The sequence below is a fragment of the Falco rusticolus genome, chromosome 1 (assembly GCF_015220075.1).
Source record: "Falco rusticolus isolate bFalRus1 chromosome 1, bFalRus1.pri, whole genome shotgun sequence".
Classification (NCBI taxonomy): Eukaryota; Metazoa; Chordata; class Aves; order Falconiformes; family Falconidae; genus Falco; species Falco rusticolus.
In genome coordinates this window covers 57823330-57848274 of record NC_051187.1, presented here as the reverse complement: position 1 = coordinate 57848274, position 24945 = coordinate 57823330, and the positions used below count along the sequence as shown (strand labels likewise).

The 24945-nt window shown below is 35.4% G+C and overlaps 1 protein-coding gene across 5 annotated transcripts in view; it reads right to left on the bottom strand.

The window, feature by feature from the left end:
- Positions 1-24945, bottom strand: part of GSTCD (glutathione S-transferase C-terminal domain containing) — a 78938-nt gene that overhangs the window by 38187 nt on the left and 15806 nt on the right. For 4 of the 5 annotated variants that reach the window (XR_005103217.1, XM_037380637.1, XM_037380620.1 and 1 more), the window contains 3 exons: positions 23605-23679; positions 22941-23195; positions 22222-22315 (listed from right to left, as the gene is read on the bottom strand). Coding sequence is in view for 4 of the 5 variants with exons in the window: in XM_037380637.1 (XP_037236534.1) it covers positions 22222-22315; positions 22941-23195; positions 23605-23679 (424 nt within the window). In the remaining variant the exon portion in view is untranslated. The remainder of the gene's footprint in view (positions 1-22221; positions 22316-22940; positions 23196-23604; positions 23680-24945) is intronic. The other variant, XM_037380628.1, reaches the window with a different exon arrangement.

Genomic DNA, 24945 nt, shown 5'->3' with positions numbered 1-24945 from the left:
AGGTTTTTTTCACAGGCAAGCAATCCCAATCACTGGTCATTACTATTCTAACCAAGGAAATCAAGCCCCACTTCTGCTAGAAAGATGAGAATATAAACTACTCCATATACTCAAGCTCAACAACAGTCACACTATCACAGCTAAGACTAGTAAAAGAATCCAGAGCAGCAGCAACGTAAGATAGATAAAAACTGTACTGCACGGATTGTTTGGTAGATTTGAACAAAGTTTGCCTGTAACATGCACGCACAGACAAATTGGGCTTAAGCAAATGCATGTAAAGCTAAGGCAGCAATACAGTCACCCACTTCTGAGTAGGGTCAATAATTTGCCTTTTTTTGTTATTTTCTTAAGTATTCCTGTTCATAAATTCCACACAGAAAAAACCTGCATCCCATTCTACCTACAATGTAGGCATTGACAGGCAGAATTATTTTTCTGGACCTATAATGGTGTGAGGAATTGAGAAGGGAAGATCCCAGTAATGCAGGTCACAATAAAACTGAAGCTGCTCAAAGTAGCTGAAAGGAACTGACAAACATGGGGACCCTTCACCTTTGCATGGACACCACCTATGAGAGCAAGGCACATACATAATCCTGTGACATATCTGAGACAAGTTCTGCAGATGCGTGAGCCCTTATATACCTAGAGCGCAAAGCAAGCATTCAAAGAGCAAGCGAAAGGGCTATTGGCATTGTGAACAAATCCTCCTTGAGGCCAAAGTCATAAAGCTGCTTTGACAGTAACTAATACAGACACAGCATAGCACACAGCCTAATCTACAGAGAAAAGTGTCATCAGTCAGATCAATACTGTTATATAATCCTTAAAATTGACATTTCTGGTAGAGGAGTAGGATTATTTTGAGGCTACTTGATGAGATTCTATGGTTTGGATTAAAGCACTTCTTTAGTAAACCAAACTGAAAAGACTCAAAGCCAGAACAAGCATCTCTAGACTAAAAGAATTACATTGTGATTACATGGGAAAGCGTTTTTTACAATAGGACAAAAAAGACTACACATGAGTATCCATAACTGAGTATTCAGAAATTTTAAGGGGTATTTTAATTACAAAATCCAAGAAAACCTGAGCTGTGACACTAACCACAACCTCCATCGTGTACCTGTGTAATGGTAAATATTGGCAGAAAAGTGTAATATAGTCTGCAGTCATTAAAACCTGAGGATGGAAGATAAAGTAATCAGTGGCTTTCAATTAATTTCCCCCTTATGTACAAAAGAGCTCAACATCCCTTGATTATCAACAGCTGTTATAAAGCCCATTCCTCCTCTTGTACTGCAGCTTTATATAAAAATATAATCAAGATGTATGCTAATTTTACTCATGCAGCAGCAGATAGATGTCTTACAAATGGACTATGGACCACATTCCATCAGATTTGATTTCTCCATAAAGCTGTTTTGACTTCATGACTGAAATATTATAGGTTTAGGGTGGGGTTTTTTAAATTAACTATTATGAGTTGAAAATACTTCAGAAAAGTAATTTAAAAAAAATATCAGTTGAGCACTACTCTGTCCCTCTCTGACATACAATGAAATTAAATCAAATAGGAAATGAAGGCAGTATAGTGCACTTGAATTTGCAGCATATTTATGGTACAAAACTGAAAGAATACACTAAATAAAGAGTTTTAAAATTTTTTTGTTGGCTTTGTGTATATTGCATAGTAACAAATCTAACTGAATCACCTTAACGGAAAACATAAAATTGAAGCTGTGATTCTACTGAAGCTCTTGTTGCTCAGTTTTTACACGTGACCTCAATAGGACTACTCTTACATTTAAACAAAGTACACACATGGTTGCAGGTAAGGAAGAATAAGCTCTACAAGTCACTGTAAAAATTATATTTACTAAAAAAAAAAAAAAAGAAAAAGAAATTTCCTTGTATCACTTAATTAACTTAAGAAGCTACTTGTTTTTTAAGCAAGTATTTGCTTATGGAATTCATTGAAATGATGAGCAACTTACACCAAAAAAAAGCTCCATGTTCATAAAATGCCTTGAACTAGATATGAAATATTACCTAATTATCAGAGATTAACTTATCCTTTTAGGATCTTCAGGAAAAAATACAGCACAAAATCTGCTCATCTCTCTAATAACAAAATCACAGATACGTTCATATAGACCTACATGTTTTGAACTTGACATAAAAGTAGGTAAAGCTGAACCTACAAACCACCACTTGTTCTGCAGAACGTTACTGCCGTGATTTTCAGCCCTACTGTTTGCCATTGCAACAGCTACAAACCAATCTTTAAACAAAATTTCTGACATTATGGCTCAAATATGGTTCAACATTCATAACCTCTACCATATGTTCTACTTGCTCCCTAATGAGCGAGAATCAACTGTGGCTGTAATCTTTATGCCTCAGTTAAAAGCATACAGAGATGTAAAATGCATGTATTAACCATGAAATAGGAAAAAAGACAGGGGACACAAAGAAAGAAAGAACAATCTAACCTTTGTTTACAAAGCCATTAAGATCCAAGATATCAAGAAAGCTTGACTGAAGGTATAATTTATTTTCTGCATCACATCTTTAACATCATCCAAAATAGTTTCAGAGAACTTATAATTCCCATATACATCAAGTGGGATCGCAACTGGGCCAAAGCATCCAGTGACACGCATAAGCAGAGGAATGTCAAATACGTGATGCAGATAAGATGGAATGTAATTCATTTGGCAGATGTTTTTTTAATAACAAAACCCACAGTATTAAGAACTGTCTCCGCTTAAATTGTTTTTTTCTAGGTTTTTTTTTAGTTTCGTTTTGTTTTCAGAATTAAGATATCATTTCCAGTCTTTGAAAAAAAGATAAGGGTATAGTGAAGAAATTATGGCAATGCTTCACAAAAATGGTACAGCAATAGATAGACTGTGCTCAAAAAAATACATTACAGAACACAGTGACACTAACAACTTTGTAAGACAGCTACATACCCATTTATGTTGGCTTTCATATTTTAGATAGGTAAATTGAGAGGAACCACATGAACAGAACTTATTTCTATTGTCAAAATTCCTCAAAACTGATACCTGCCTAGCAGGCTATAGTTACATCACACAAATCCGAAATACATTTGGGGGATGAAATACTTGAATTACACAGAATGAGAGTCTCGTAACAGACAAGCAATTGAGTGCTCGAACAAATAGTTTTACTGTTTACATTTATGTACTTTTTAAAAATTAATCAGAATCAACAATGGATAATTTAAGAAAGCATGAAACATTAACTTGATTTATTCATTAATTCAAAATGCATCTGCCTCCCCAAAATATTAGCACCATCAATGAATGTTTTACAAAGAGATCCAAAACTATCTGACCCACAGTCTACTACAAGAATGAGAGGTTCTGCAAACCTCCAGAAGAAATACAAAACAAAAAAATTACAACAATTTTAAGTGCCAGACTGATTTTCACAGATTTCTGGTGAGTGGTGTAACAGAGAAAATACAACCCTTAAGTTTAAAGTGACTAACAAATAAAATGTCTTATTTGGAAACTACCAGTCTGAAGTTACAGGATCTGGATGTAAATTTTGGGATTTGCTTCCACATTTCTTGCACTTAAAGCATACTGACATTTACTTTTGCTTGCTTCCAGAAACCTTCGCTTGCTACAGAAACCACCAAAGAGTGCAAATGATTTCAGGATTAGCATACATAGAAAAGCTGTACAGCTACTTTATGGTTAAAGAAAGGGTCAAATCAGCTACAAGAATAAATAGAGAAATATTATTAGTAATATTTATTATTATTATTCAGAAGCTGTTCAAGAGTAAAGTCTTTCTTAATCTTTGATTCTAAAGATTACATATGAAAAAATAATTCTAAAAACCCTGGCTACAAGCCTTTTTCACAGTACTTGCTTACAGGTTTATATTTCCATTATAAATAAGAATGAAACACATCCATATACACTGATGCAGAAACATAATCATTTTAAAGGATGTCATAAATACTTCACAATACACTTGTATACAAAAAATAAGTTCTTGCTACTTACTTAATGTAATACCACACTGCTCAGTAAAATGTTTCTGGATTAGAGGCAAATTTGGCCTGGAAATCCCAACTCATTATTTTGGAAACCATTTAAATTATTAACAGGATTCCACAGACTCTTCAACAAGAAAGACCTAAATTCTGAAACTATGTGTTATTGTAGAAATAGATCTATAAATTCCAGTATTAAGTAGTTGTGCATTTCAGATTAAGCCATTTACTGAAATTGCTAGGACTGACCACATTTTCCTGGGTATTCCTCTTTTCCTTCAACTTTAGAAGTGAAAAGCTGGGAGAGGAAAAACTACTCCAAAATTAATTAAATCCCTCTCTCTAGCCCAGCCACAATATTCAGAGTCCAGCATGATTAAAATACGTTCACACTTCCATTACTACAAATTGTACCTAGAGTTTCAATTTTATTTGAGTAGAAAAAGATGGGTCATGGGCTAGTACACCAACATGGAAGCAGCGTTCAGGTTCCAGCTATTTCGTATTTCTCTTGTAGACCTCCTCGGGCACATCAGCTAAGCCCAGTGCCTCAGCTGTTATGTGGGTATTACTGTTGTGCCATGTCACAAGCCTGCTCTCAATTTTAACATCCGAGAAGCTATAAACTAGATCCCCACAGCAGTAGTAGCAACATAAACATCTACAATAAAAGGATACAATTAAAAGTGTTCCTACTTCTGGAAGAAACTTGTGGAAGAGAGCTATGCTGGAAAAGAACAACCAAGGAACAACTACACTGCAACAACCCACTCAGATTTTTAAGGTACAGATATTTTAAAGTATCTGTACCTTAAAATACTGCTGAATTATTGTCAAAAGAAAAAACACAGTACATTGTTTTTATGTTAGTCCAGAGTTGAGCTCAAAATGTTCTCACAGAGTTTGTAGGAAAGAAATTTGGTAGTAATGAGAGGGTGAAATGAAAAGTCTGGTCATACATCCTTTCAGATGTTCAATACTGGAAGAGAAGGAGGACTTGATATTGAAACTGAGATACTCATAACTCTCTGCTGAGTTCTACATCCTTATCTTTTCTTCCTTAGAAAATTACTCTGGAAATGAACCAAGTAAAATCAAGTACTATACAATACATGGAGGAAGCAGCAGAATCAGACTCTTCTAGGAAGAACAAGGGACAGATTCTCCAGTCAACAAGCTCTTCCAGGGCACGGACTCTAATTAGGGGTACATGCAGTATTAAGCACAATAAAGGATTCTATGTCAGATAGAAGCAAGTTTTTAAATCATGCTTGAGTCCTATTGCTATCAGACCAATAATGCAGCTTCCTCATATTGCAAAGCATTGATTCAACATCACCCTGGGGGCTCAAATAACACTCAATTACACACACACACACACACTTTTTTAGACATTGAACTCGTTCTGAAAAGCTTTAATTTAGATAACATTCTATCTGTAGCACTGGTTTCAAGCCAAGTCAGACTTCAGGTGTCCTTTCACAGTTAGCACAGCAGTCAGTATCTAGGCACAAGTTCCAAACTGTGTGCTAATTTGTCGCAGATACAGTAGCATGCCAATGCCTAATTCAGTTCAGACTTGTACTGCAAAGAGATCTGGCAGTGAAACTGGTGCTTCTGTTGAGAAACTTAAGTACTACAGGAATGCAAACAACAGAAAAGTCCCTGGCCTTAGGACTCTACAGACCAGCAGATGCCTACTATGATTAGAAAGCTCAAAATAAGCAAATATTCACAAACTGGAAATGAAGGAAGTCACACCAAAGCCACCCATGACTAAGGTCACGGTGACAGGACTGAGGCAGTCTCTCTTATTTACCTGGATTGTTCTGCAGTATTATACCGCAAAAGTACATTGCAGTGCTCCTGTTGAACAGCAGACACTTTATTCCAGAAGACACAAGATCAAACAGAATATAGAACTAAATGAATATAACTAAACAAACATTCTTCAGTGTTAGCATTGTTGCTCCATCCCTTTCTGCACTTTAATAAATATAAAAGTAACCTTTTTCAAGGTGTGGAGAACACTCTTCACAGCAGACTCCTAACAAAAAAAGAATAGTTTAAGTTCTCACTGCAGAACAAGCAATGCTTTCCCTCTCACATTAAGAAAAAGTTTACTGATTTCAGAATCAAAAGAATTCACATCTTTTCAAGCAACATTAACCTGAGGAGAGGCATCTTTAGTGGACAACAGCCTTCAAGCAAACTGTTAACTTCTGCTTCTGAAAATGAAAATTCTCCGTTCTTTACACTAGGCAGGTGTACCTATTTAAAAAAAAAAAAACAACCACTGAAGTATCTAGGCTAGATGATTTGAAAATGTACTCATCAAAAAGAAACATAACTGTTGAGTATGTTTCATACTCATATGTGGAGGAATACAGATACTGCAACCTCTACAAAGCAGTGGGAGAAAAAATAAATCACACATATCACTTTGTAGCAGTAATATGAAGCTTATTAAAAATAAAAACAATAATTCTGTATTACAGTTGACAAGATCTAAAGAATATATATATAAAAAAGCCCAAACCATCCATTTAAAATAGGAAGACTAGAAATGAATCAATATTAATGTCAAATTTGTCAGTAAAGTCCACAAAATTTATCTTATGCAGCAAGTCTGATTTCTCAAGCTTACCCATGTATATTTGATACACTAGTTCATTTTTACTTCTGAACAAAGATTTAATTACTTTCTTTTCCCTGTATGAGGGAAAATGAACTATAAAGACCAAATCCCTATTCACATTCTTGAAACTTGCATTTTGAGAACAGGAAACACACATGCAAGTAGCTTCTGAAGATACATAAACATAAGAATGATATAGATAGATAAAATTTCAAACAAAATATAGCCAACATTACTATAAAATACAATGGAAATATGAGGCACAATTCAAGGTAGTGTATCTACAAATTGCCTTATTTCTTGCACAAAATAAACCTGTCACATTGCAAGTAACAGCCTTGTGTTCTTTCCTAAAGATCCCAGCTAGTTAAGTCCCACCAAACTTGAACTGAAACATGTGAACCCATCCAGGATGCAGCATGAAATGCTAGCTCACAGAACTCCATGACATATACCAGTATTTCCCTTCAACTGATGAAGGATAGGGAAAGGAAGCCAGTTTCCATACAGTCTTGAACACCATATACACAGCCTAGAAGCATTTACAACCTGAGCTAATTTTCAGCACAGCCTTCAAAATACCAGGTACAAGGTCTAGGACAGCAAGGAGTGTTTGTATAAAACAGAAGTTTAAGAGTGCATTTTTATTTTTTCCAGCATACTCTTCCTAACAGGAAAGCCTGCAGAAAACACGTAATGCAACTGACAGCCAAGATAAGAACTTTGTCCAGTTTAGCATTTCTTCATGGAAGCACTCAGAACAGTTTACACTGCTAAGAGGTATCTTAGTCTTTGGGGGTGGGGGGATACTGTTTGGTTTCTTATTTCTTGCCACTAAAAATGCAAGAACACAGGAAAGATCTGCAAATGGGATATTCAAAAGCATTTAAGCAGATTTAAGAGCACTTCACCAACCAGATACGTTAGAAAATTACAGGTAGAATGTGCTGATCGAATGACTAAATTTCTGTAATCATAACTCACAATACTTACACAAGCGATTTAAACATCAAGACTCCATTTAAGACCGGCAACTCCATGACAGATCTGCAAAAGTTTTAAAGTAACCTCCTGGCACAAACTGAAATAAAAGTATCCTACCTCTCTCTTATCTCTGGATTTTTAGATTCATGTTCCACAATAACAGGGGACAAATTTTATTGGTTCAGATTAGATTTGACTGATTTTAATGTTGAGACTATTCTCCAGCTCTTGTACACTTATAATTCTACGAACAGTTGAATTTCCTACTTGCTTTTGCTCTTCAATACTTTAGAAGTTTTTAAAGGATGTGAATTCCTTTTGATATCACTATGGTAAGATGCCAGAAATTTGACAAGAGACATGCGCCAAAAATTAACTTTTCAGAAGCTGTTCCAGACCATCTGGAGAAGATGCATTTCAAGTACAAAATAATTGATACCACCTTCACTAAAACACTAAATACACAGTAGTCTGGCCTTTCCTTTGTGCAATTAAAAGCTTTGAAAATATCAGACTACTCAGGTTATGAATTACTCATAACAAAAAATATTTGTTTTTCTTCTTTTATACCATTGGGTTTGGTTTTTTTTCTTACACACAGTGATGCTGTCTTCCTTGAAATTGATGATTAGAACTTTAAAAGCACAACTGTGGCCTAAGAACTCACTTTCAGGAAGAGCTGAAATGTAACTCTTGATCTTATCCAACATGAAATTGTGTCCAAATCAAGTAATGCATTCATGGTTCTTAACATGGAAATCTAAACCCACTGAAACTGTAGGTACTTCCAACAGACAGAAAAATGCCCCCTTATCTAATATTTTGTCACAAATGGTTTATGGATTGGAAACAAATTCTGTACCTCAAATCTGCAACAGATAAAGATTGAGGGATTAAAAAAGGTCTGTGTAGCCACTTGTACAATGTTTACCTTTGAGAGTACATACAACACCTGTGCTTCTAGCAGAAACGTTAGTTTCAAAGTATGTTTTATATACACCAGCCTATGTTGTGATTCATAAACTCCTTATCAAATGTCAGTTAAGAGCTTACTAATGCTGCACAAACTTGACAGTACCTCAATAGCGATATGCTTCTTACATTACAATGAGGTAGTCCCATTCCCCCAACGTACAGAACTCTGACACTGCAAAATAAGGTTGTTCAAAGCATGTTAGCCTATGTTTCTGAAGGAAACAGTCTAGTTTAATAACCACAAAATAAACTTCCATTTTATTTATTATGATCATTTATGAATTGACATAAAATCTGGGCAATCACAAACTCTGGGAAAAAAAACAGTAGCCTAAGAAATAACTCCTTGAGGATATTAAATACTAAGTAGGAGAGATTAATAGAGTTTCAATAATCCAGTAAAATAAGGAACTGTGAACTAAGAACCCAGGCTGAATTACTTTTCACAAATCATCTACAAATAATCTAATAAATTCTCCAAAGTCCATTACAAAAAAAGACAATGTAAATCATCTATGAGGTATTTCAACTTCCAGCAAATCCTCTCCTCCTTCCCTCTGAAATCAATAACAAATAATGTTTTTAAAGAACCTATCCCCAGAACAATGTATGAGTGAATGCCAATAAATCAATAACAAATCAATAACAAATAATGTTTTTAAAGAACCTATCCCCTGAACAAAGTATGAGTGAATGCCAATAAACTCGAGTGAGAACACCACAAATTCTTTGATATGTTTGCAGTTAAGGAAGAGGAGACACACACACACACAGGCTCAGTTTCAGTCGTTCTCTGGGCTGCAGCCTTTTCTGTGCCCAAGCACAGAAATAATGCCTTCCTTCTTGTGTTTAATTAATCTTCTGATCTAAACTTCTGTGTAACTTCCCAGTGCCTACATTTCTTTTTTTGAAAGCAAGATTATACCAAAGAGAAGCTGTGAGAGGTTCAATTGAGAGAACCTTTTTTGACTTGTTTTCTGGGGAACACGGTCAAATGTTTGTGTATGCTACAGAGCTCTCCCACATTCAGACTACTACCCTCCTCTCCTAATGAAGAGTTAGATATTCTCATGTGCTCAGTGTTACAACAAAGCAAAAATTACTGGTTAGTTGGTTATAATTCACCTCCTTACATCCTTTCATTTGACTACCATATCAAACAAGTTATTTCCCTTTCCTCTGAATTCCAGCCATAACCTACCCATCAACTCTACCATCTTTTTCAATTACCAAAATGTTGGCCTTTGAACTATGGCAGCATTTATCGTTCAATTAAAAAAAAATAAATAAATCACTTGCAAAATTCTTCTCATGTTGTTACACGTGCCAGGAAAAAAATCCCAGAAATTTCCATTGAGCTCCTCATTCTCTTATAAGTATCTTCCAGCATTCTCCTTTATTCCAAAGAATATAAAACTCCAGAAGTTGAGCTGATCAACTTTCCTCCTCCATCACTCCCTGCTCAGCTGTTACCTTTTTTTTTTTAGACTTGAAAAATATTCAAGGCAGAAGGCATAACTCTGATACCTGTTTATACAGCATCTAGCACCACAGACTGCAATTACTTATTTTATGTCCTACTCCAACACAATTAATACGTCAACACTTAAATCCTCAGCTTCCATTTGAAGAAAGAGAGATGTTTTAAATCACCGTTTCCAACAGGTGGTCCGAAATTTTGGGATTAGAGGTTATTGAGCTGAGAACTGCCACCTGAAAAGCATCTTTCTCTTGGGTGATGATTCCTTAGTCACAGGGCACAGCTCCATCCATCCAGGCACACTTTCTTATCACAACAGAATTTGCTGCCCTCCTGTGGCCTGTGAAGATTTTAAGCTCCAGAAGTCACACACCAGTGCACTGGCTTCCACTCAACCAGTCCATGCTTCTGTCTTGAAAGACAGATTGCACAGCTCAACATTACACTTTGAAGAAAGTAAAAAAGTCAAAACGCTGTTGCAGAGATAATGAAGGTCTCCTGATGCCTCTGCCTGAAAGGACTGCTTAGGCTTTGTAGCAGAAATACAGAGATCTGTCACGCTTACTTAATTGTTATGAAAAATTTAAAACTCAGCTGTCCCTCAGTTACAGTGGGTAGAAAACAGTAATGTGAGTCACCTACAAAAATACTGCAAAGAAAGGGAAAACACTAACTTCAGATCCTTGTGTTGATTATGCTACATATCTATGTGAATTATGAATCCCTGTACTCTCGGATATGGCAAACGGATGACACACAAAACAGCTACAGGACACAAGCTGTACTGTGGCTACACCCTATCATCGATGTAGTTGGGATTTAAGTCTAATGAGAAAAACTTACAGAACAATCTTCAAACAAGCAGTGAAGACATTTTGCAGCAAGAAATACCAGAATACTGAAGCAGATTCAATCTCTCTTTCAAAGAGAATGCTGGTGCTACAAAAGATCAATTTAAATTGTACAGCAACTGGAACACTAAGATATTAGTATATCCTGGAAAAAAATTATGAAGACTAATGTCATCGACGATTTCATACTCAGAATATTCAGAGACAAAGAAAGGCATTAACTCCCCCTCCTTTTAAATCTTTGTAAGTAATATAAATATACTAATGCATATGGAATTCAATACTACAACATTTGACTAAAATATTTGGAAAGTTAGAACAGATCTTTCAAGAATGGAAGTATCGGCCTCAAAGTAAATCAATCTTTTCACTGGATTATGTAGAAACAGGACAGGATTTCTTTACAAGTTTTTAGATCATATCCAAAGGGTTTTTAAGGAATTCATATTCCAAAAATGGGCACATCATTACAAAAGCATGCTGAAAATCAGGTACATACAGATTTAAAACTGGACAAGGTATAAACACGAATTTGCTGCAAGTTTGAACACTACATGCATGCTGTAGGAAAGTTCCAAGCAAAGAACAAAACTCCTGAAACAGGCACTCAGTTCTTCCTCATAGTTGCAGACATAATGTTTATTTTGACCTATTCAGAGACACTCAAGAGAAAATGGAATGTGAACAAAAAAAGCCAGCATTCCTCCATCTAATGATCTGTTTATATTTTTGCAGAAGTTCTGAAACAGGCAGATTTTTTTGACAGCTCAGCTGCCACGAGGACCTTCTGAGGGCCAGCAGTGCATGAATGGTCAACATCTGTGTAATTCAGACTGGATAGCATATGTGGAATCAGTTATTAGAAAACAGTAACACTATAAACAGGACTCAAAAAAAAAAAAAAAAAAGTCATTAAATGCCTTCTCACGTGTATTTTCCAGGCAAAAAGGAGCAAGCAACGTGTCACCACTGTCTTCCTCTACAAAGTGTCACTTTGTACCACTGCATCATCTCTAAGCACACCTTACTGTCATTAAAGGAGATAAATTTCTATGGCTTCTTCCAAAATACCCCTGATGATGACTTTGAGCCATGTTTAGAAGAAAATATCTTTTTGGGTCACATTAATAATCTGTCACGGATTTTTGCTGGTCATTGCCCCAAACCAGAATTGCTAGAATGGATCATCAATCCTTTGCTCAATAGTAATCTTCCATAAAGATTCAATAAATAATGCTACAGAGTACTTCACAGAAACTTGTTCTCTAAAACTCTGACTTAAGAGATAAATAATATAACCTCAGGGCTCTGCTATCCCATGAACAAGGAACACAGAAATATAAAAGGTGCAAAGAAACAAATAAACTCTACTACAGTGATATCAGGAGGAAAAGAAAGATCAAATAGTTTAAATGAAATAAAGGCCAGAGTTACTTAGTACTTAACATTCATTGAAGATGGAAAAGTAATTTAACAATCCTGTTTAAAAAAAATCTGCTAGTCATCTACAAGTTAATGTTTGTAGTTCAGATGTCTTTCCGTATGCATGAGAATTTTCGAGACAAAAGGGAAAAAACCACAGTCTAATAAATAAAACTACTTTTTTTTCTCTAGGGCAGATCACACTCAAATTCTAGCCACACATAGCGAGCTTAGGCCAGTGACTGTCACGTGTAGACACTTTGTAAAAGTTCACTCTGGTTAACAACATGCTTTAAATTTAGTCAGAACTAAGACTACTTTGAATTACAAAAACAAATCATTAAGAATTGCCTTCAGTTCCCAAATCATAAATCCCTAAACCATTTCAATTGGAAAATTGCAGCATTTAATTTTAATTCTTTAGTAAACAAATACAAACCACAACGGGACTAAAAAAAGCTTCCACTGAAGTTTATACACTGTATTCCATAAAACAAGTCTCTTAGAAGCCTAATAAAGTCACAATTAACAAGGATTTGTGAACCATAAAACCATACCTCTAGGGATTAAACTTCATCAACAACTGAACTCCTGTTACAGGGGATATCCAGTACGAAGGGATAAGACTTCAGTGATTCTCTGAGGATTTACACTTACGCCACAAAACAAAGGTGACATTATTCAGTATGATTATCAGCCGTACGGGAAGTCCCTCAATCACCCCTCACCATAATAATTTCTTACACAACAGGCCAAACACCAATGAGAATGTGTCATAACTGAATCAAAATGCAGCTGTTAGAACTTGATAATATTCTTTCTAGTAGTATGATTTTCAATAAGATACACTAGCAACTGCTGGTTTTTTCTTTGCAGATTTTGAGTATTTCAGAGGCTGTTAAACATGTCATTTAGATCAAAACCACTTAAAAATGCAGATTTCAAGCAAACTTAAATGTACTGAACTTGTATGTTTCATAATGCAGAAGCATTGTTTTCACAAGACATACAAACCTTCAATGTTTTCAGTATTTGCTTCAGTAAAACACTGTACCTAAAAATCATTATTACATACTAATTTAAATTAGTCATGTAATAGCTTTGCTTCCTGCCTCCAAACAGACACCTTAAAAATATAAAATAATGTCTTCCCTTGTTTAGTTTGGTAACCAAGAAAATCACTAAAGGAAAAATAGAGGAAGAGCACAGTAATAGTAGGAACAGCATATATTGCCATGGATGAGTTACCTGGTTTGGTGGCATACCTAATTTATTATTTCCAGCTACACAAAGAATTTTTTGTTTAAAAATAAGTAATTTTATTCGAACTCCCATCGAAATTGTCCTCAGGCCAACTATGCAACGCTATATCCCTGAACAGTCAAAAGATCCAAAGAAGTCACATATGAAATCTAAAGTTTTGCAAGAATACTCTTTTTAAAGACAAGCCACATAAGAGTGAAATTGCAGTAATAAGTTTCCATTTTCTTACGCTTATTACCTCAAATACTAATGTTGCCTACATTCAAGCCATGAGCATTTCTCTTTCTTACTGAAAATTTTTTATTCCTCAAGTATTTATTAAGACTATGAGGCAATTTGGCTCCATTATCATCACAGGTTTTCCAGATCTTGAATTGCAAAACACAATACAATCATAAATGTGGTTGAAACTTATTTAAATGAGTGCAGCAAAACTATAAATTTAAGGAGAGATTAATGAGAAGCAGCTTTAGTTGAATTTCCCTTGGACTGTTACCCATGTGGCTTGCAGGCAAAGAGCTGTCTGATACAGCTGAAGAAGGATGAGTTCCTGGTCCAGGATGCTTGAGATACTGAAATAGGCTACAATACTATTAAAAAAAGACAACCTTCAAAGCCTTTCAAAAAGTTCTGACAGGCTTGGAAGGGAAATAGAGAACTTTAAAGCGTTTAAGACTTTTGTTTTATAGAATAAATGACTGCCTGGATCTCATTTTAGAAACACTGTTGCTTTGAACATTTAAAGTAAAGCATATAATTTGCATCTCTTGATTAGCAAAAAATTTAATAAAATATCAGATTCCCTAAAACAGCTTTGATTTTTAAGCATCATGTATTCTCATCTCAGAAAGCACCTCAAGTCTAAAATATTCCAAAAGGAATACTAATGTAAAAAGCAGAACAAAAGAAAATAACCGTGATCTATCTCCACAAAATAACCCTAGAAGCAACTTGCATATATTGAGTCAATCCTGAGAACAGTTTCAAATCAAATAACTCTGCATCTAATAAAGCATTTATTCTACAGTTATGTTAGTCAGTTCTGCCAGCAATTACAAACAATTTTAATATGGACTCAAAGTCACAAACTTTTAAGCTGGTTAAAAGATAATTACATCATTTAATGTTGTTTTCCTTCAATGTTGCTACCAAAAAAAAAATTAAAAAATGCAGCAACTGTTAAAGCATCAGTAATCTCTAATAATGTGAAGAGAATGGCTGACAGTCATTTGGTATAAAGACAAAACCCAAGAAATCGACATTATTTCCAAAATACAAGGAACTCTGTTGGAAGCCAGGTTTTTCAATGGTTGATGGACCAAATCAAGAATCTCATCATAGCTCATTGATGTCTCCTCCATTTCATTAAAGCTAATTTTGTAGATGATAAACAAGGGCTTAAAAATTTTCAAAATTTTTCTCTGCCAAGTTAAGTCTCTGTATCTTCCCTGTTGAGAGGCCCTGCTACATTAAAGTATCTTTTACTTAATATCAGTTCTGCAAGTTGAAGCAAACACTGATCCTCCAGGATTGTGGTCTGGCATACCACTAATTGTGCTTAATCAAAGCATCTGTTAATTCCATAGAACTGCAACACTATGTTCTGTGTTATTGTTACTGTTCCAGCATGTTATTTAAAGGTACTTAAATTTTGAAGATGTTTCTAAACTAAAATTATAAACATTATTTCTATTCCTGTTGGTCCACCCCATATGCTTAACAGAAGCTCTTTTTAAAAACTGATGTCCTTCATAACTTATTCTTTCACTTTAGAATATCTAACTTACAATTTAATCTCTATTCTGGAGAAACAAAATAAAATCATACTGTGAAGCCACAGATCTTCTTTTAACCGGGTATCTTTTTAACATTATTATTATTCCATGAATCATTCTGCTGGACGCAAGCAATTACAAATTTAGCTTATAGCCAGAATCAGGCAGGAGACAGGTATAGATGATCATGTTGTCTATCTAGCTTTAAAATCTATGAACTGATGAGTTTAAAGAGTGTCATTGATCTAAAGAAATATCATACAGAGGCATTTGTTACTTAGTATTTCAGATCCTGTCTAGAAAAAAAGATAATCGTTATCAGGCCGAGGTAGGGGGGTAGGAGGAGCTCAGGAGAGTCTGGAGACCCGAGAAGTAATTTTACAAAACAACATCCTAGTAAACAGATGAATTATTTTTTAAAATAGCCCCACAATTACTTGTATATCTAGTCTTCAAAGAAAGATCAGATTTTTTATCTCAACTGTAGACAAATCAGCTGATGTCTTAATTCATTAATTACGCACACTAGAAATCAAGACTAAAGATCACTCTGAACGGTGACATTGGTGAAACCTGATGAGCAGTCATCATAGGGAAACTTGTTTTGATCACGCTAATTTATCATTCAATGAAGGAACTGCATATCCTAAACCAGACTATATTTGTACTGTTAATTTGTAAATGAAAAAAAAAACCCTTAAGCTGATGAGGAAGTAAACCATTGAAATATTCCTCTGCATACTTTATTTACAAATACTTTATCAAAGCCTAATGCAAGTTTATTATAAAATGTCCTACAAAATCAGTGTTTATGGACAGAGAAGGAAAGGAGAGTAGGTATGGAGAGAGAGTATGCAGAACAGCAAATTACTGACACAGTACTCAGTATTTCCAAAGTACTTAGGGTGGATGAAATCAGTCCTTCAGAGCTGATCCCAGAGGACAAACCAAATTGCTACGAAAAATAAACATAAATGGGATCTTGAAGATCAATGGTTGCCCAAGTATAAAAACATTTCTCATGTCCACATCCCAGCGAATTTTTATTTAGCTGATTCGTTTTTGCCAATAAAGGAAAACATTCTTGCCTTCCTACTGTATTTTAACAATTCCAGTGCAACATAGTGTCAGCCAAATATTTGTAATTCATTATTCTTTCTGCCAAAAAAAAGATTTCTATTACAGTAACCTAAACTTGTAACATTGTAATGTTGGACAGTAGATCAAATACAAGACCTGGTTTGTAAATAATTAATGCCACAAAGAAAATGTGAGCATTAGTTCTATGCAACAATTTTCAAAGGGAAGCAAGTTTCACTGCCTTGAGGTTTCAATGATGTGTTTTTTATTAAAGAGTAAGACATTGTGACAAACTCCTCTGCAGGTATATACTATGAAGAAGGTGGGTTTTTTCCCAGTGAAACACAAAGATAGTGGAAATTTCTATCTTTCCTTATTCTTAATAAGTAGTTTATTTAAATTAATTTTTAGAAAAATTTCTATTCTTCATCTGGCCGTACATATTGCAATGTCAATCTCAAAGCCAAATACTAGATTTACTCATAATTTCTTATCATGCTCAAATTATTTGAGATAACCAGTCATCAGAAATTATGTTCAAGCAGTTTCGCTTATGTTTCTGCCAAATAAAACAATATCCCAATCCCAAAAATGTAGCATTTCCTTTTGGAAAAAAAATTATCCCTACTACCAAACATAAAGAAAGGTGGCACAGTAATAAGAGTTTCATCCTCATGTTGCTATCCTTTCTGTAAATCACACAAGCTATTTCTAATGTGAACATTCTGTATTCTGCAAGTACATAAATAACTGAATATGGCACCTTTAGTAAGATATATATTCATGCATATATTAAAATTCTATTAATAAAAGCAGGCCTCAAAAAAAGAAAAAAGCACTGAACATCAGATTTGGAGCTGCCATAAATCATTTAGAAAAAGACGACAACATAAAGGCAACCTTTTAAATTTTATATATATGTATTTCCTGAATTTGGCTTTTTTTTTTTAAACTTCAAAAAACACATTTACAATATATTATGAATTATTCTGTGGCTTATAAATCAAGGTAACAAATCTCTTCTCAACAACTGTTTAAGGGACGGCCTTATCCCTGAACAGTTGATACTGGGCTTTCCAAATTTTGTCGTTTTAAAAGCTAAGCATTCTAAAAATCCAGCAACTTCCTCAAAAGTCTGAAGACTTGACTACAAACAAGGGGCAAGTATCAATCAGGGTATCATTTTATCCAGGCTAACCTTTCTGTGACAGTTTTACGTAGTCATTTCATTTGGCCATCAACTTGCTACTGATCACAAAGCAAGCATAAATCAAACAAACTTGATCAGAGTCACTCCGTCTTCAGCGAGGCAGGTATGCACTGCCTTGCAATGGATTAACACCTTTTCTTACACCTGTGCACCAGACAGAAAACAGGAAAGGCCCTATCTTTTTCCATATTGGCTTTTTTAAACTCATACATGGAAAATTTCACCTTCTCAAGTCAAACACTTGTCACAGTCAATTAAATACTAGGCATCAACTTCTTACTAGGAATAACAAAGCATATAAAATACTTGACGTGCTTCATTGGGAGTAGTGTTTATACACAATCCATTAAAATGCACTTGTTTAGGAAAAACTTGCCCTACGAATAGGACCAACTACAAAGTTAAAGGGCTACATGTCTTACCATTTGGTAAGAGCAAGCCGCACTTGTAAAATGTATTTTGTATACTTGTAAAATTGTATTTTCAACTGACCTCCACCTCAAACTCCTCAAATTCTGTAACTGAACCCTCAATCTCCTACTGTGCATGCACTCCCAGTTTCTGTTTAGTAGTCTTTCCACATTCACCTGACAGTCATATTTCAGCTAAGGATCTCTTTTCTGATCTACTACAATTTCTTTCTTTAAGAAAAAATATTTTTATGAGGAGGAGGGCATTACTCACTGTCATGGTTTAACCCCAGCTGGTAACTAAGTGCCACACAGCCACTTGCTCACACCTGCCCTCACGCAGAGGGATGGGGAGGAGAATCAGAAAGGAATGTAAAACTCCAGGGTTGAGATAAGAACAAGTAAATAATTGAAATAAAATCAAAACAAAAGAACAATAATAATAATAATAATAACAATTATAATGAAAAGGAGGGAGAAGGGGAGGAATTAAATCCAAATGGAAAGGAGGAAAGAAAACAAGCAATGTGCAACACAACTGCTCGCCACCTGCTGACCAATTCCCAGCCGGTCCCTGAGCAACGATCAGCAGGCCTATAGAATGTAGTTTACAAGCCTACAGAATGTTGTTTATTACTTGCTACATTCATTCTGTGAGCAGTTTCACACTTTGGAAAGAATACTGTAAATCTGTTCGCAGCTAACCCACTACCTTTGTAAGTAAACACCATCACATGCACACTCTGTCAGTCTAGCTGGTAATTTCAGAATGAGATACCACAAATAAAGCACTTTTCTTCTTTCAAGTACTTCCTGCTTCACAAGTATTTCATCTCATGGGAAAGAGGTAAGGGTTTGTGAGACTGTGGGTCAGTTATTTCTCGTTCTTGAATTTCACAGTTGGGTAAAAATCTTAAATAAAAACCTATTTTAAAGAAAAAAAAAATAGATTCCTGTTAAAAATTTAACCTTTCTCCATTCTTTTATTTCACAGTGAACACAAAGCTTGATGAAAAAATTGCAGTACCGAAGACTTACATCCCTATATAACATCAGAATAATAAAGCAGCAACAGGGTTATCAGTCTCTGCCCCCACATACACACACATTCCCCCTCCCCTTAATGTGCTTTGGGTGAGCCTAAAGGAAGCACCTCTAACCATAACCAGTCAAGCTGATCTTGATACCCACAAAGCTTTTGCAGATAATAGGAAATTAACCTGAAGACAAAAAACGGTTTCATACACACAGGACCAGGAACACAAGCAGACTCCAGGGTTGACTGAAGCTCCAGAAAGGATAAAAAAATAATCCTTTCTACTGCTGCCTAATATGAGCTGTGAAATCACAGAAAAGATGCCCCGTTTCTTTATAATCCTTTCTACTGCTGCCTAATATGAGCTGTGAAATCACAGAAAAGATGCCCCGTTTCTTTGTTGGTCACAAATCTAATTAAATATAACCTCCTCTTTCCCAGACCTCACATTTAATCAGCAGTAGCACACTATTTCCATTCAGTGCAACCCCCTCTTCACAAAATTTCAGTCACCACCTTGTTAGGCAAAAAATGGTCTCATTATCTCATTCTGCTTCAGAAACATGACTAAACAAATGAAATGTAAATCACGATGTCATAATCTTTCGTTGTACAACAGTAAATCTGTATCAAAAATACTGAATGAAATACGTATAACCTAAATAATACATTAGAACTTCAATCATCAGTAATCCTTTTCTATAGTAAATAGCTGTGCAGCAAGGTGGTCTAATTAGACTTATAGACTGAACAATTCATTCCCAGAACCCCCACATACATGTAACACAAATTCTGAGTATCTAAGCTGACACAGAGCAAAAGGAAGTATATCATGTATGCAATTAAATTAAGATTTGCCAGCAAATTAAATTTACTGTGGATAAAAAACAAAATTAGTTTTAACTGAAATATTCTTAACTTTGTCTCAACTGCTATGAACATTAGTAAGGAGAAATTTATTTACCAGTTATAGTAGTAATCTGTTTGAAAGCTTGAATTGCATTACTCAAATCCAGTTTAAAACCCTGTCAGATTCAGTGACTACTTTGCTAGCATGCCAGGCAAGATTTAGTAGCAAAATACTGATAATTCAATTCACGTAACAATGATTAGACTGTTCTAGCAGAAGAATCAGAAAACAGAGAACAGTACCACTTAGAGCAGCAGAGGTAAGCATACAGATGTAGCCAACTGAAAAGTAAAATCAATTCTCCTATCAGGAAATTTCTTTTTGTCCTCTGCGACTCTGTTGCTCCCAGACTAAAAGCACAACCATTTAGAGTTTCCCTAAATCAGAAAATGGTATCAGCATCACTGCAGTCCTGCGTGGAGGGAGGTGAAATATCTCTCTCAGCACCTTGTTGAGCTAGCAAATCTTCCCCAAAATTGAACTGAAAACTGATTTCAGGTATCAACATCGTCAGTAACTACTTTAACAAACATGAAAACAGAGATTGAGCATGTACGCATGCAGGAAGCAGCAGGAGCTGATTTCTTCCCCAAACAGAGTATAAGAGACTCCTTCCAGCACATTTCCAAATATACATTCATTATGTGGTTTTGTATGGTATACATCTTTTTCAAAATTTCCTTTCAAATAGATTATCTTGACAAAAGTATGAACTAAAACTTACAGCCAAAACCCTGAGCATTGGAAATAAGCAAAAATACTTTTTCACTTCCAACAAAATATTAGAACTTGTCACAGAAATTCAACGCACATAATCCTCCCCAAGCATTTCAGCAGTCAGACTACAAATCTATTTTAATATAAGTCTATCCAAAACATCCGCATAAAGTCTGAAGAAACATGATGTAATGTTGACACAGATGCAAACCCAAGCTTTGGGTTTTGGGCTTTTTTTTTCTTCCACGCTAAAGGAAAGACAGGATCAATAATTAACGCAGGATGTGCAACTTCCCAGTGGAGTTCTCTCAGGACAAAACCAGAGGAAAACAGTTCATATTAGAAGGATGGACACTTCATATAAAATTATAAATCTAGTCATGGTGCACATGAGGGTTTTGTTAATGGCTTTCTGAACCACACACAAATTCAAAGCAGAGTAAACCAACATCAAATTTGATCTTATTTTTATAGCCTGTATATTGGAATGAGAATACATGCCTGTATTCACACAGTTCGATTTTGTAAAAAAGAGAGAGAGTGTTTTTTGTATGTGTCTATACAAACTATATTGTATGATTCCAATTCCTAACATATTCTGCGAGATATTAGGTATTTCACATAATGGTCACTAAAGAGCATCTATATATGTTGCATGTATATTTCTGTATTCCTCAAATCATAAGTTCTATGCCACTGAGGTTAGACTAAGTTACCTTATTTATACAAAAGAACGCAAACCTTTTTCTTCCCTGTAGAAAGGAGTTATCATCCACTAACTTGTTACTGGTTGGCAGTATGTGTAAGACCTTTTAGAGGAAACGTAACTGTGTGGTGGAAGAGGTATTAAATATTCACAACACTAATGAAAACAAACATTGTGATAACCAGTTTTTTCTTCGTAGAACAACAGCCATTAGGCAACAGACTGCCCTGCAACCCAGCAAAGCAAACAACCCTACAGGGCAGGGAATAAAGCCACAAAAGGGAAGACTCATTCATATGTAGCCACCAAACTTTGCTAACGAATATTATTTGCATCAGAATAAAATCAGCTGCTGCTGCTTTGGGAGACACGGTCTATGTACAACACCCATGCCAATTATATTAACATCATGTAGTCAGAAATCACTGTTCTAGAAATGGAAGAAAAGTTCAGGATAGTAGGAAACAGTGGGGGAAAATATGGTTCAGGAATCAAGGTCAAGCATTTACTCCCAGTTCAGTCATAAACTGTTGATGACCTGAGGGAAGTCATCCCACCATGCATCCCATACAGACTGAATTTTAAAACAGATTTATAACTGCTTCCCTGCTTTACAGAGCTCTGAAATATGCTGAAGTGACATATTCTCCCTATGAAACAGTTAAGTAGCTTCACCAGAAGACACTATTAAAATACATGCGCACATACATAAAAACCCTTACCTTCTCCAGGGTTGACTGCAGATGGTAGATTGGTCCAGTCTAGGGTCCAGGTGGGGCATGGATGAGGAGAAAACTTTGCTTCAATGCCATTTTCCTATGTGAAAGGGGGGGGAAATAATTAAGACACTGATCCCTTACCCTCTGAAGTTGGTAGCAAAATTCCCCCTGAATTTAATGGCATCAGATCAAACTGTGCAATCCTTTAACATTTTCACAAGAAAGCCTTGTTAATTTTCTTTAGAAAATACTGTCAGCCTCTATGCAAAAAAATACCGAGAGTTATGGAACATGATGTTAACAAAACTTATTAGGGTTCCCAGATGTTCAAAGCTGTAATCAAATAGAAAAAAACAACAGAAATCATAGAACAATGAAGTCAAACATAAAAGCAATGTTTTCTGTCATCCTTTATATAAATATCTTTAAAAGAGGAATTCAATATTGCAATTCAAACAAAAAGTTCCTTTGATCATTCCGAATTATTGGCAGGGCTTCCAGCAGTCCTTCTTTGCTCAGTTCCTGAATTGATCAAGTATCCTAACAGAATAAAGCATAAAATCACTTCTAAGTCAATCCACATCAGACAGAAGATGGGCAAAAGGTATTAAATTGTTCAAAAAGCCGTCAGACTTAGCTTCTGTGATTCTAATAAATTTTACCTATTCCAAATCAAGTAGAATATTACTATTTAAAATAATTCATTACAAAGCTTAAATTACCAATAACTTAGTCATAGTTGGCCTTGGACCACCCATAAAATGACTGTGTTCATTCTCCTCTTCTAATTCATCAGGAACTGAAGAGAAGTCTTGTAGCTGTTCCTCTGGACCAGACATCAACTCTGGAAGCTGGAGAAGCTTCATATTGCATTTGGCAGCAGCTTTCTTTATTCCAGGTACTTCTTGAACTCTTCGATACCAACGGGATATCAGAGGCAAATTTACCAGATTTTTGCCTTGTTTTTTGCTGGAAACCTAGAAAAATAAAAAACAGAAAGGAAACTTGATACAAGTTTCTTCCTACATGCCACAAGATGGTATGAACTGCAGAAGTGTGCTTGGCTCTGTGCCAGGCATGCTCACTCACAGCATGACAATAATGCAAAAAGCTAGCTAGTTAAGAGCTCAGGCCTGCGGATGGAATTGCCAGTTGGCCATTTAGACTTTGACCTGCAATTCCCATTTGCCTAATAGGATGAAAAGGTTTACATGACCAACTTTAGTCATAATTTCAGTCAATAACAGGAAAACACAATTTCAGTAATACTCTTCATTATCTGGTACTTCCTAATAAGGGAATGATTCATTTCGATTGGTAATCACAAAAAAAATCACCCCAGTAATTTGCAAAGAAAACTGAACTCTAAGCAAGACATTATGGTACCTGAAATGCTCTTCTTTCCCACAGGCACCCTGCAGCCCTTAAAAGCTCATCCACTGACAGCTGTTTTGCTGGCACCTGCAAGTAGAATTGACTACGTCGTAACACCAAAACGGGCGCAGGTATATACTGCCCTGGTCTTCTCTGAAGCCTTTGTACTACATCTGTGACTTTTCTTTTGCAAATCACATTATGATTTACACTGATTACAGTCACATAATGATTTAAATACTGAATCAAAATCTCATTTTTTTAATCATATATTTATTCAAACATTTTTACCATCTTAACTTCACATCTTTATACAGAAATGGTAACTACTGTATTTCTTTTCTGAATTAAGTATATATGATAGTGAGACAAAGTGGCCTTGAGCAGTAATTAGAATTCTAAGTGTAAAAAAAAAATTGTTAAGAATATGATGCACATATTACAAAAAAAGATACCCAAATCACACTTTCACATGAAGACCAGCTACTTTTAAAAAGGATGTATTTGGTGAACTTAAGTAATTTTTGTTAAGTTTCCCAAGTGTTTTAGAAAAGTGAAGAACATCCTCTTACAGAAGAGGTTGTGAAGTCTCCATCCTTAGAGACTCAAAACCTGGCTGACCGGACAAGAACCTGGGCAACTGGCTCTAGCCAACCCTGCTCTGACAGAACGGGGTTTGACAAGACAATTTCCAGAAATGCCCTCCAAGCTCAACCATTCTGTGATGCTGTGCCTGCTTTAAGCAGAGAATTAAAAATCACAATTACAAGAAAAGGCAGAAAAGGTCATGCAAAAACAGTGCTCCTCCACATATCTGTCCTCAGTGTGGAAATAGAAATTGATAAAGAACATTTGAAATGATAGAAAAATTCAAGCAGCTTTCTTGCATGCTGTGCTTATAATGTTCTTAGGGTAATCACAAGTAATTAGTAATAGCTAAAGGAGCAAAAGGAGGATGAACCGTGTAATTTTAGTATCTAATTCAATATCCTAATAGTAACACAGGCAGAAATACATTAATTCAGTAAGAAAGAAGTCTTTTGGAAAGCAATTCTAAGAGGTACTGTTACACTTAGCAGCAAGTGTTCTAAACTGTATTTTAAAAAGTGAATAGTAGTTCCTCCCAGATAGAAAACGGAGCTTTTGTTATTCTTCCATTAATTTTCAAGTGTTACAACTAATAGAAAGCATAACAAAGCTAACCTCAAAAAGATAACAGAAATGGAATGAGGTAATGAAAAACAACTCCTCAGTTTCATTATCTTACTTTCGGTAATTATTACCATCAGCTAGTCAGGACCAGACCATAACCATTGAAGACTTCATTATTATTCACACCCTTAAAGCAAAGTG